Genomic DNA, 13,278 nt, shown 5'->3' with positions numbered 1-13,278 from the left:
GGATGTTTTTTGCATAGGTCCCCATGCACCAGTGAGACATGTCTAAACCAGAGCTTTCAGGGTTCTAAGTGAGCTCAGCTCATACCTGAATAGTCAGTGGTCTAGATGTGTTACCGTTATAATGAAAACAATGGGATGGTCTTGTTCTTACAATTCCAGTTACCCTTCAATTGCCCCTCGCCAGCAGGTATTCTGATTTCATTATACCGTGTAATGGAATAATGTTTTCACACAGACCCCTGCACCTTCATAAAAGAAAAATCTATGTGTGTATATATACACACAATACTAGCTAAAGCTTAAATACTTTACAGGTTATCTCTACTGGAGTAAAGTAGAACTTTTCTGGTCAATGAACAGGACAGCATGTGTGGGATGCCTGTAAGTGGGTATGTTGGATATTTCACAGGACACTCAAGATAAACGTGAAAAATGAGCAGAGATGTGCATAAGGCTGGAAGTGTACTGTTGTTGAGTTTAGCAGTGTTTTTGGTGGGAAGTTGGCGGGTACAGTTCTGAGGCCAGACGGTAAGCGGGAGAACGGGTCATGTGAGGGGTGGTAAGAGTCCTTCATTATGTTCCGACGATGTACGGAAGAGGTGTTTCTCGTACAGCTGGGTGGAAATGGAACTGATTTTACCTCACTCAAGCCGCAGAGCTTCCTCCGAGCTCAGCAAAGTCGCGTTGAAAAGTGTGTTCGCGGTCTGTTTCTTTTATATCCCCAATGGAGGCGGAGCCCCGCCCACCCAGCGGCAGCCAGAGTCGGTCGTCCAATCGGGTGATCTCGGCCCCGCCCCTCTAACGCCTCCTGGGGCCACGTGACGCCGGGAACTGCTCTGTCCGGCGCTCGAAATTCCCCGCGCTTTTCCCCATTACTCATCCCGCCATGACGTCACTTCTCCCGGAGCAACGTCGACGTCATTCTTTAGCGAGGAGCATGTGGCAGAGCAACAGTTTCCTGCTTCCTGTCACAATCAATCTGACGCCGGAATCGTAGTGGGCCACAACCTGGCCACAAAATCACAAGACACAGGAACCTGAGTGTCCCTGGGGGGGACAGTCCCCCTAACTGTCCACATGGGTGGTAGTAGCCTAGTGGGTAACACACTCTCCTAAGAACCAGAAGACCCAGGTTCAAACCCCGCTTACTACCACTGTGTCCCTGAGCAAAGAGACGTAACCCTGAGTTTGGGGCAGTGGTGGCCTAGCGGTTAAAGAAGCAGCCCCGTAATCAGAAGGTTTGAATCCCGATCCGCCAAGGTGCCACTGAAGTGCCACCGTCCCCACACACTGCTCCCCGGGTGCCTGTCATGGTGCCCACTGCTCACTGAGGGTGATGGTCACATTTTGTTGTGTCACCGTGTGCTGTGCTGCAGTGTTTCACAATGACAATCACTTCACTTTCAACTGTCTCCGGTGGGGGGACTATACCTGTAACTACTGATTGTAAGTTGCTCTGGATAAGGGCGTCTGGTAAATGCCGTAAATGTAAACGTTAACTGGCCCGAGACTCGGCTCAGCCGGCTGTTCTGGTTGCAGACCATACAGCTTAAAGCAAACACCTTTCCAGCAACTTACTCCTGTTTCATATTCCACCACTTTTGTAGTTTTGTATAGAACATACACAAGCATCAGACACAAGATAAATCAAAACCAACCGATGCCACCAGCCCTCCCCTGAGCACGGCCGCTGAAATGAAACTATAGTCAAGATTTATTAAGTGATGTAGTTTTTTAAACCTGGGTTGATAGGCAAGTGTTTTATGTAAAAACAACTAAAAACAACATTTATTTCTTACAAAGCCATTAATCCCATACAGTACGTCTCAATGGACTTTGACAGGCCCTAGAGTTGACACCCCCCACACTTGACCCTTCTGCACACAAGGAAAAACTCTAGAAGAGAGAAAAAAGGAAGAAGCGTTGGGAAGGAGTGATACAGAGAGGAACGTCCTTCCAGGGTAGAGTGAGTCTGCAGTTGGTGTCAGTGCAGGTTGATGGTTTTGTTCAGGTGTAGAGGTGGAGAAGTCCAGTAAAAGTGTAGTATAGAGCATCTGTCCATGTGTGGAAGTGCTGGACAGTGCAGAGTAGGTTTTACTCCAGTGTCATGGTGTACATTACGTGTCCATTATGGTGCTACTGGTCCATTTGAAGGTCCCTGAAGCTTTAGTTGTTACGGTGGTGGCGGCTGTGGTGACGCTCTGGTATGTTTCATGTTAAGTCAACTCATGGTACATTTTGTAATAGTGACCCTAATAGTACCCTAACTAGAACAGCGTAAATAAGGTGAATTTAACACTGTCTGTGTTTGACTAGGTGACTGTGTAATTAAGCGGACTTAGTAATTGACACCATATTGACTGACATTTTTGCTCTGTCGTTGTACTGGTGTGAGTGTGGCCAGTTTTAATAATTCTTTAATGGAGCTCAAGAGTAATTGTTGCTGATAAAGTTCCACTCAACGTATATGCAGATATTCCATCATTTACAGCAGTCTTGGCTGGCGAAATAGGTTTTTGGTGGGGCGCACTTTTGTGAGTCAGTTTTCAGATGCACTCGAACCACCACTTCGGTACGCCAAAACACCACTCTTATGCATCAATTATTTATAAGTAAATTTTCTCTCCTTCAAACATGCAAAATTTGACTCTTTTGTTAAAGTCAGGCATGTCCCAAACAAGTTTTAACAAGTCCCTAACAAAAAATATATGTTATTCTATAAATTCAATATAAAACGTGGTCTGCTGCTGCCAACATTTTCTTGTGATGTTCTTCTGTGACTTTTTAGGGACGAAACTGAATTAGTTTGCTCCACGATGTCGAGCTCCAGCTAAGTACAAAAAAAAATGTTACTTCTTAATGCGAGACGGGCGAGGCAGCGCTGATTAGGGCATTTCTGAATGATGGTGGTGAATGTCAGCGACACTTCTGGTCTCATTTAGACCCCGTCCAATGATAAAATTTCTGTCCGATCTGGCCTTGCGTCCACACGGAGATGGGTGTTTTCTGAAAAGGGCTTCCAGAGTGACTCTTTCCCACCCACTCCGGGGGGAAACCTTCCGAGAAAATCCTGAAACGGAATAAACAGGAAGGGGCGTCCCTGAAGCGCCCTGAGTTCCGTCGTTGTGTTGTTGACCCCACCCTCCTGCTCAGGTCAGATTATTCAGCTTGTTCTGTAGCTTTGGGTTGTTCTGATTGGCTAACTACAGGGTGGGCCATTTATATGGATACACCTTAATAAAAAAGTGGTCAGAAAAGAATAAAGTTACGTTAAAACCAACCATTGCACACCATTGTTTTTCTTGTGAAATTACCAATAAATTTGATGTGTCACATGACCCTCTTTCTATTGAAAAAACAAAAGTTGGATCCAAGATGACCGACTTCAAAATGGCCACTATGGTCACCACCCATCTTGAAAAGTTTTCCCCCTCACATATACTAATGTGCCACAAACAGGACGTTAATATCATCAACCATTCCCATTTTATTAAGGTGTATACATATAAAGGGCCCACCCTGTATATGTTGTTTGCATATATGCTTAAAAAGTCTGTAAATGTGATAAGTGAACAGAAGATGAATTGACAAATGCACTCTAAAACTGTGCAAAATAGAATAAAACATGGACCTGGAATGAAAAGAATTGTGTTATCTTCAACTTAGAACTTGACATTTGTTTGATCAGTTCCTTTAACTGTTCACATTTTCAGCAAGGACGCGCAGACATTTGCCTGCTACTGAATTTTTACACAATCACCAACACTGCCACACTTACTGGCACGTGTGTTCCGATATTGCGGTTACAACAGCCACATCTTTTCTATGCAGAAGTTCAAGTCCTCAGGTTACATGGCATTCAGTCACTGATCCAGCTTCGGTTCCTCTCAGCTAATTGTCCTTTTTGTGGGTTTAGTAGGCGAACTTGTGATCCATCAGGCTACTACCACCCTGATAACGAGGAAACAGGGACCAGCGGTCTTCATCGGAAAAGAAGGGAGGGTTAAATGCAGTGTATCACGTGTGACAATCACTTCACTTTCATGTAGACACTCGTCCAGCACACTGATGTACATTTGTTTTTTTGCCTCAAATCTCAATAAGATTCCTCCACTATTCCCAATTTAGGTAAACAATGCTGCTGCTTAAGAAGGGGTTCAGAATGGTTCTTCACCTCACGAGCAGAGGTTAACGGAGCTGAATTTGTTTAACACTAAGGGCCTACTGTTGGAACACTGTGGTTTAGTGTGAGTGTGGAGCAGGAGGGTGACATGGCGGCCTATTGTGAGTTTATATTTTCACCGGGTGTCCCCTGAGCTCTACATGTGTGGGGACGGTGGCACCTCGGTGATGTTAATAATCCTGGACTGGGCCCTGGCTGTGACTGTATGAGTGTGTGGCCTCCAGCCCTCCCTCACAGGCCTGAGGTGGAAAAGTGAGCAAGCCATGCGTCATGAAGCAAGTGTGTAATACCGACGTGTGTGTATGTGTGTGTGTGTTCACACAGACCAGCCAGAGCTGGGCAGTTCTGGGTGTGTCCCTACACAACGAAAACAGGACCCGGCTCCAGAAGCATATGGATGGGCGGGGCGCTCCGGGGACACGTGGATGGGCGGGGCTTCGTCAAATTTCGGCGCGCTTTCGGTCGGTCCCGTGGTGAAGTCTGTTCTACGCGACATCACTCCTGTAGTCGCAGCCGTTTATATTGCTGGTATCACGACCACTATATCTGTATTTATTTGCTTGCTTGTGTTATGAATGCTTGTATAAAAAGAACAAAACCGCCTGCTGTATGAGCGACTTGTTATGTCGAGCAATATTCGATTTCTCTTTTACGCGCGGGAACGGTGGAGGAATCGCGGAGTTGTCCTGGAACTTCCTCCGTCCGGAACGGATTCACGTGTCCGGCGGGACACGTGTTGCGTCCCGGCGACCCCGCCCGTCCGCGGGGACAGCCCGAATAAAACCTCGTCCCCGCGCCTTGCGAGCGACACTCGAGACGCGGAGTGAAACGTGAGGCGGCGGGACGCGATTCTGACCGCCGCGGGCGCCGAGATCCGAATTCAGAACCTGGCTGTTCCGTTCCTCGGCAGGTAAGCGGACTTTTCATTCATTAAAACGTAAATCTCAGTCATTTCATTTTCATTTTTGAAATGGCGCACAATTCTACGTTCTGTAGTCATTCGATTAGGTTATTGGTAGCTTCTAAACGAACGTGCTTCTCTTGTATGGACCGCAGGTTCACGGTAGCGTACAGATAACCGGACAGCCTGACAGCACGAGTTCCACGTTCACGTTGACCGGAACCGGTGGGCGGGGCGACTGTCTTGGCCCCGCCCACCCCGAGCCTGTCAGCGTGGCGGGAGTTTTTTTTTTTATATGGAAACTTCAGCCCAGGGAGAGAAGTTAGAACAGGGTGATGTTGATTTAGAACGCATTACTAACTCTGCAGTATATCAGTTACATTTTCCATGCAAAAAAAAAAAAAAACATTTTTAAAATACCTTACTAGACTCTGCGCTCTGTGACGCCCCCTGTGGGCCACTGTGGCATCGCCGGGCCCAGATTTGCCCAGGCATGTTCCTGCGGGCTGCTGCCTGGGCATGTTCCCTGCCCCTGTGGGGAAGGGGGCGGAGCCCGCCGGTCTGTCTGGTGTTAAGTAGCAGGGCTGAGGCCGAGCAGCTGATTCCGGGAGGGTCTGAGCTGGGAGACGATGTTGGACCTGGTGAGGTTTACTGTGTTGCATTATGAAGGTGTTTGGTGTTTTAACAACCCTCCCCTGGTCTCCTCTGCAGTATATAGACGCCATGTCGTTCCACCAGCGCGTGTTGAGGTCTCTGGGTAACGGGCCGGTCCGGAGGAACCTCTTCGGTCCAGTGGACCGTGAACAGCTGCAGCTGGACTACCACCGCAGCCTGCGTAAGGACCTGGAGGACGCGTCGCGACGCTGGGGCTTCGACTTTCTTACCGATACGCCGCTGGAGGGGGGCGATTTTCAGTGGGAAGGTGTGTTGGGGACCAAGGTGCCTCAGTTGTACCGTTGTGACATGCCAAGAGAAGACGTCCTGGGGTACAGTGGGAAGGAGAACGTGTCACACGCACTTGACCAGAGCCAGGAGAGAACACCAGAGAAATGCAGCAGATCCCTGAAGAGGAAGCAGACAAACATAACAGGTGGGCGTCCTCCTCTTCAGATAATGATGATGATGATGATGATGATTATGATCACATGATTCATTTTCTCTCTCGCTCTCTCCCATCAGATTTTTATCAGGCGAAGAGGAGGGTGGTGGCCACGCCCAGAAAGTCAGGACAGTGACTTCTGCTAATCTAGTCACAGGAGGATGTGGACCCATGGACCATGTAGGAAACTTTTTTTTTTTTTTGGGACGTTTTTTTTGTGACTTGTCTGTTGGCTGATGTTGGCACCCATGAGGCCTGGACGAACGTCAGCCTGTAAATGTTCCTAAAAATCCGCAACGAGTAGGAAAATTTACACTCAATTTAGAATATCACAGTAATTTTATTTAGTTCTAACGTAGGACAAGTGTGCACATTTATATATATATATACACATATATTACACAAACATAAATTAATACAAATAGGCCATATGCAGACGTTCCAGTTCTGTATTTTATTGTCTTTCGTAGTGATAGTGAGTAATCATGTCCAGTCAGGCGGACTACTTGAAAAACTCAGGTTCCAGGCCTCAGGGATGTAGACGAACCCCGAACTCCCTCCGCATCCAGGCGGCCCAAGGTTCTCATCGGGTCGTTTGTAGTCGGGTCGTCCTGACAGTTCTGTGCCTGAAGGTTCCTGGGGAAATGCTGGCACCCTGGGGCAATAGCGTCACCACGTGGCTGAGATCCACACCGTACCCAGGTTCTGCCGTGGCACATCGGGTTGTTCCTTGTGCCCTTCATGGTCGTGCATAGTTGGCGCCGTTATAAAGCACACGTGTACGTCTAAGCAGGGGCATTTCAGGCGGTCCAGTCTTCAACCAGCAAGAAAATATCTGGGCCCAGAGAAGACCGACACCAGATTAGCGTTTCAACACCTAAAATCATTAACTAGACATGAATTACTGTAGCACTTATTTGAAAGTCTATGTTGTAAAAGATAATTTGTTATTTATTCCTGCTGCTATGGGTAAAGGGTGTTGGGCAAACATTTTTTAAAGTTGCTCGCTTACATTCATGCCAACGTCATGAAATGTGGCGTCCAGACGATATGCATCATCCTGAATTGCACTTGTCTGTTCCTCACAAATGTCTAAAAGAATTACCTATGTATAAATAATGCATATTTATTGTTACGAATGATACGTGTAGACAATAAACGTGTAAACACACCTGTTGTTGTTCTTATTGCCTTTTGACTAAATGAACAGTTTCGGATGGGTGCAGGACCCATGTTGGATGTGAGGAGCTGAGCAGGGCGGTGACCTACATGCAGGTTACTGGGATGCGGAGGTGTTGCCAGGTGTTGGCAAAAAATCACGTCCAGAAATAGAAAATTCCAGACTGACCAGCACGAAGAGACGGGACCGGTGTCCTTCTGGGACCGGCTCTTTTCTTCAAGACGCACAGTCGGTGGCGGTTCTTTGATACGGGGGGCATTTTATTTATGCTGCCCTGGCATCGTGATTGCATTGGCAACGATTGGGTTTCTGTTCCTCCGTTTACGGGAAGTCAGGGCGGCAGGAGATCATCTGACTGGTTGGAGTGGCTTCTAATAATCAGCTAACAGAACAAAACAAGACGCCGAAGTAGCTCCTTATTCGAATCGCCCAGCTTAAATACCGCCCAGCCGGCTGCAGTGTCCCTATCACGCCAGTAGGGGGTGTAGTTCAGCGAAATCTGTTTAAGAAATAAAGAGCGTTTTAAATCTGTAAATGGTGACTATTACAAATGGTATCAAGTGTTTCCTAAAGCTGACTGTTTTCTACGAGAGAAAGTGCCACTTTTATGTATTTCACGTTGTATGTATTATCCGTTCCTGCGTGAAAGCCGCCGCCCTGGCAACCCCGCGCCGGGCTGATCTCTGGCGCAGCTGCTGCGCCCCCTCCCCCGCCCCTTCTGCAGCGAGAGAGAGACAGACGGAGAGAGAGAGAGAGAGAGAGAGAGACAGCTGCCTGCCTCTCGGTACCGGACTGCGGTAACGACCGGAGCGCCGTGGTCGGTGAACGCGCGGAGGGACGGGCGGCCGGGGGGCATGGATGCGCGCCGCGGCCATATTTGCGCTCATATGGGGCTCTGACGGAGCCGCAGTGGACGCAGGGGGTCCGGGGTGGGAGACCAGCATGGGCCCCGGGTACCGAGCTGCACCGGCGCCAGTCCTGGATTGAGCAGTATGGTAATCTCGCCACCGCGCTTTCCGTGTCACCGCCATCATCACCACCGCCCTCATCACCGTCGCCGTCCGCGCCGCGGCGCGCATCCTTTGTGTCGCGGGTGCGCCGTCTTTGTCGTGTCCGGACCGTGTTTGTATCCCAGACCTGGTCCTGGAGGACCCCGTGCCGGAAGATCTCGGTCCCGCCCGGCTGATGCTGATGCTGGCGGGGATGCAGGAGCCGGTGCGGCCCAGATCCAGAGAGAGGGACCTGGGGTTCACATAAAGCTGGCTTCTGATTGGTTAATGTCTTCATTGCAGTGGCTCTAATTTCCAGTAAAAAAAAAACTGGACTCTGGCCTCCCATCTCATCTCCTCATCACGTACCATCAGTGTCACACCATTCACGCTTGTGCTGTGTTTACGTCACTGTGCGTGTGCAGGGGTGGGCGTGTCCCAACATGACAACCGAGCACAAGGCGATAAGTATTCTCAAACACAGATCACATGACCTCGGCTGTGCACAGTGAAATACAGATGGTTTCACACACACACGTACGCCAGGACAGGAGGCGTCTGCTGCGGTTCTGCGTCACTGTAGGGTTCCGATGCAGGTCGAGTGGCGGGCAGGGCCCAATCAATCAATAAAATGCACGATTTTAAGCAGTGCATGAGGGTTGTGTGTGTTTTTAAAAACACTGATTTCAGTTAAACTACTAGCAGTCATTTTTCTGCATTTCAATATGATTTTCGGCCCATTTCTGTAATTCAGCTTTAATTATGCAAATGAGGTGTCTTTGTAGGCAATTTTAGCTGGCCGGCCGGTTTGATTCCAACGTTGACAGCATTAAAACAGGACAGAGTGATATTGCGGGACACCAGGACTGGAATTGACTGTAAAAAGACGTTTTTTTGTACCGTATTATTGTTGTTGTCAGTCTCCACAACTGAATAATAAGTGTGTGTGTGTGTGTGTGTGCGCACAGCTGGATAAGTCTGAGGTCTCCACCCTCGGCCTGCCCCCCTCAGCCACTCATGGCGGTTCGGACGGGAACATTAGCGTGGAGGGGGGTCTGGAGGGTGCGGCGGAGCCCCAGCGCACCCGGGCGGCATTGGACCACCTCCAGCAGAAGATCCTGAAGATCACGGAGCAGATCCGCGTGGAGCAGGAGGCCCGCGATGACAACGTGGCCGAGTACCTGAAGCTGGCGCACAACGCCGACAAGCAGCAGGCGGCGCGCATCAAGCAGGTGTTCGAGAAGAAGAACCAGAAGTCGGCGCAGACCATCGCACACCTGCACAAGAAGCTGGAGCACTACCACAAGAAGCTCAAAGAGATCGAGCAGGTGTGAAAGTGGCACGCTGCATTTTACACTCTATCATTCGCGGCGTTTACCAGGCGCCCTTATCCAGAGCGACTTACAATCAGTAGTCCCCCCCGGGAGACACTCAGGGTTAAATGTCTTGCTCAGGGACACGATGATGGCAGTAAGTGGGATTTGAACCTGGATCTTCTGGTTCATAAGTGAGTGTTACCCGCTAGGCTACTAGCAACCTATCTGCAGCATGACAGGCTCCCGGGGACATGTGGGCACGGTGTCTTACATTTACAGCATTTATCAGACGCCCTTATCCAGAGCAACTTACAATCAGTAGTTACAGGGACAGTCTCCCTGGAGCAACTTAGGGTTAAGTGTCTTGCTCAGGGACACAATGGTAGTAAGTGGGATTCAAACCTGGGTCTTCTGGTTCATATGCGAGTGTGTTACCCACTAGGCTACTACCACCCTTGATTAAGGGGACCTCAGTGGCACCTTGGCGGTTTGGGATTCGAACTCGTAACCCTTCGGTCACGCTGTGTGTGTGTCTCTCTCCCTCCGACTCCTGCAGAATGGACCCGCTCGCCAGCCCAAGGATGTCCTCAGGGACATGCAGCAGGGCCTGAAGGATGTTGGTGCCAACGTGCGCGCAGGAATCAGTGGCTTTGGCGGCGGGGTGGTGGAGGGCGTAAAGGGCGGAGTCTCTGCCCTCACTCACACCGCTGTGGTGTCCAAACCTCGCGAGTTCGCCAGCTTGATCCGCAACAAGTTCGGCAGCGCCGACAACATCGCCCACCTGAAGGACACTCTGGAGGACGGCCACCCGGAGGAGTCGCCCCGCGCCCTCAGCGGCAGCGCCACCCTGGTGTCCAGCCCCAAGTACGGCAGCGACGACGAGTGCTCCAGCGCCACCTCTGGGTCGGGGCCAGGCAGCAATTCTGGTGGGGTCGGGGGAGGGGTCATGTCTGGGCTGGGCGGAGCCATGGGAAGTCCCCGGTTGGACGGACACCACCACCATCACCACACGCCCAGCTCCTGGGACACTCTGATGGAGGGCCTGCAGGAGATCAGGGCCGGACAGGCCCACATGGAGGACGCCATGGACGACATGAAGACCCAACTGCAGAGCGACTACACCTACATGAGCCAGTGCCTGCAGGAGGAGCGATACAGGTACAAGGAGGGACGTGAGGAGACACGTGAACCAAACAGGGACGTCAGGTGCACGGTAGTTCTAGAAATGCGACCACCTGAGAACGAATTCTCCCCAGGGGCCGTTTTTCTGGTTTACATTTACAGTATTTACCAGACGCCCTCATCCAGTTCGCCTTACAATCAGTAGTGACAGGGACACTCAGGGTTAAGTGTCCTGCTCAGGGACATGATGGTAGTAAGTGGGGTTTGAACCTGGGTCTTCTGCTACTACCAGGTTGCATTTGCACATGCAGTAGGGACTGTGAACAACTTGTCGGCAGGTCCGTAATGTAAAAACAATGAAGACCATGCGGTGTGGGAGAAGAGAATAGAGTGTGTAGAAAAAATTCTTTCTCCATCCACACAAAGCACTGTATTCAACCACTCCAATTTGATGTTACCTGGCAGAAAGAGGCATGGCACAGTAGAGGTTAAAAATGAACAGTTTCTAATTTATTAACACCGGTAAATAGTTATTGTAGTTACATGTGAATATTGAATGTAAAAAGGTACCAAGGTTACAGAGAAAATAAAAATGAGAAGAAAGAGAAAGAGAGGGGGAGAGAAAGGCTCAGAAGCCTTCCGGCTTCCGATGGAAAACCCCCTGAGCAAGAAGCTCAGAGGTCCTTTTTTCCACCTGTGAGCAGACTTTTATACCCCTGGCCTACAGGAAGTTGTCACTGGCCTACAGGAAGTTGTCACTGACCAATCAGAACCTGTTGTTTCTGATGTCACGCCCCCGGTGCCTCCCATTCGGGGAAGACAAAGAGGGTGGGCGGTCCTGACGGCTGATACTTCACACGTAACCGCCAGACAAAAGACATGTAAAACAGAGGTGTCGAATCTTCACGCACAACCATCGACACAGGAATGTCACACTTCCCCCTGCAGACATCTGTTATGCAAGATAAAAGCAGGCTCCCGTGATGTCCATTCTTACAGTAACGTGGCCTTCGAAAGAGTCCGAACAACAAGCTAAATTAGTCCCACGGAACAGGCGTTGTTCTCCATTCCGCCAAAATCGTGGCGGTTCCACCAGCAGCTCCTCCAGCGCGAGAGAGCCTGTCGGTGGCAGGAATGCGGCGCTGGATCGTTTGCGTTTATGTGTTTTGTAGATACGAGAGGCTGGAGGAACAGTTGAATGACCTGACCGAGCTGCACCAGAACGAAATGACCAACCTCAAGCAGGAGCTGGCCAGCATGGAGGAGAAGGTGGCGTACCAGTCGTACGAGAGAGCCCGAGACATCCAGGTAGGGACTCTACGGAATGAAGGTGACGTTAACGTGACACCCGTGTAACGTGTGTGTGTGTGTGTGTGTGTGTAGGAGGCGGTAGAGTCCTGTCTGACCCGCATCACCAAGCTGGAGCTGCAGCAGCAGCAGCAGCAGGTGGTGCAGCTGGAGGGCGTGGAGAACGCCAACGCGCGGGCCCTGCTGGGGAAGCTCATCAACGTCATCCTGGCCCTCATGGCCGTGCTGCTGGTGTTCGTCTCCACCATGGCCAACTTCATCACCCCGCTGATGAAGACCCGCGCCCGCCTCGCCGCCTCCGTCCTCCTCGCGCTCTTCCTGGTCACCGTCTGGAAGCACTGGGACTTCCTGGAGCTGTGGCTCCTCCCATACTGAGACTCCACCCCCCCGGTAATCTTGATGGAGTGCAGACTGACAGGGCGGGCAGGGGACGATGTTGCCATATTACAGAACTGGCTCCGGTTCAGCGCCCGAGCCGCAACCAATCAGCTTCTTTCGTTTCTTACTTCTTCGTTGTGATTGGTTGTCATGTCATGAGGGTGGAAGGTTCGCGATTGGTCCAACGCTGGTCAGCCGGGTCAGGGCTGGTTTTTAAACGGGTGTCGGTTTTGTCCTCTGGTGGCTTCCCAGTTCAACTCACCGTGGTTGTGAATCATAGAACATCTCATTGACCGGCATGTTCCACGTTACTCCCACCTTCCACACAGCTTACTCTCACCGCCCGTACTCGAGCAGAACCCGGAATATTCTTAATAAACCACTTTGAAGTACTTCACCTGTTCTGCTATTATTTCCGTTGGATCAGCACCAGAGATTATTTTCAGTTCACTTGAGGGTTTTTTTTTTTTTTTTTCCTGAATTGACTTAATTCTTCCTTAATCCCTAATCCCGCAGATGATCTGCTCCTCGCTGTTAACTGCCCTCATATGAAACCGGATAATCCCCGTATGAGACTGGAGGGGGTTTAGCGCGACCCGCCGGGGAAGGGAGGCCGGTGCGGCAGCGGATCCTTTTAAACTCATCCGAACGGTGGCAGATTAAATGCACAGAGTGCCGGATCTCCAAATTTCATCAGCACCGCAGATCTGAGATTTAAAGGTGTATATTTATCATTTTTAACCCCCAGGGTGCAGAAGTCTGTAATACGAACAAACCAGCGTGGGGAGGGAGGGATGGTTTC

At 50.3% G+C, this 13,278-nt stretch overlaps 2 protein-coding genes across 4 annotated transcripts; both read left to right on the top strand.

Annotated features, from left to right (window-relative positions):
* Nucleotides 1-4,940: 4,940 nt before the first annotated feature.
* cdkn1a (cyclin dependent kinase inhibitor 1A) lies at nucleotides 4,941-7,354 on the top strand. 3 transcript variants are annotated; one of them, XM_028999260.1, is made up of 3 exons: nucleotides 4,941-5,093; nucleotides 5,796-6,174; nucleotides 6,264-7,354. In XM_028999260.1, exons 2-3 carry the CDS (start codon nucleotides 5,808-5,810, stop codon nucleotides 6,317-6,319), a joined length of 423 nt encoding a protein of 140 aa, XP_028855093.1. In that variant the 5' UTR covers nucleotides 4,941-5,093; nucleotides 5,796-5,807; the 3' UTR covers nucleotides 6,320-7,354. The 3 variants fall into 3 exon arrangements, with proteins under 3 accessions (XP_028855093.1, XP_028855092.1, XP_028855091.1); XM_028999259.1 differs by lacking the exon at nucleotides 4,941-5,093 and adding an exon at nucleotides 5,648-5,725; XM_028999258.1 differs by lacking the exon at nucleotides 4,941-5,093 and having other exon boundaries at nucleotides 5,739-6,174.
* A 202-nt stretch (nucleotides 7,355-7,556) lies between these two features.
* Nucleotides 7,557-12,868, top strand: tmcc2 (transmembrane and coiled-coil domain family 2). The gene is made up of 5 exons (XM_028999256.1): nucleotides 7,557-8,358; nucleotides 9,321-9,680; nucleotides 10,225-10,826; nucleotides 11,963-12,098; nucleotides 12,174-12,868. The coding sequence occupies exons 1-5, from the start codon at nucleotides 8,356-8,358 to the stop codon at nucleotides 12,471-12,473; spliced, it is 1,401 nt and encodes a 466-aa protein (XP_028855089.1). The 5' UTR covers nucleotides 7,557-8,355; the 3' UTR covers nucleotides 12,474-12,868.
* Nucleotides 12,869-13,278: the final 410 nt, after the last annotated feature.

Source organism: Denticeps clupeoides, chromosome 12 (genome assembly GCF_900700375.1).
Source record: "Denticeps clupeoides chromosome 12, fDenClu1.1, whole genome shotgun sequence".
In the NCBI taxonomy this organism is placed as follows: Eukaryota; Metazoa; Chordata; class Actinopteri; order Clupeiformes; family Denticipitidae; genus Denticeps; species Denticeps clupeoides.
This window is presented reverse-complemented; position numbering and strand designations above follow the sequence as displayed.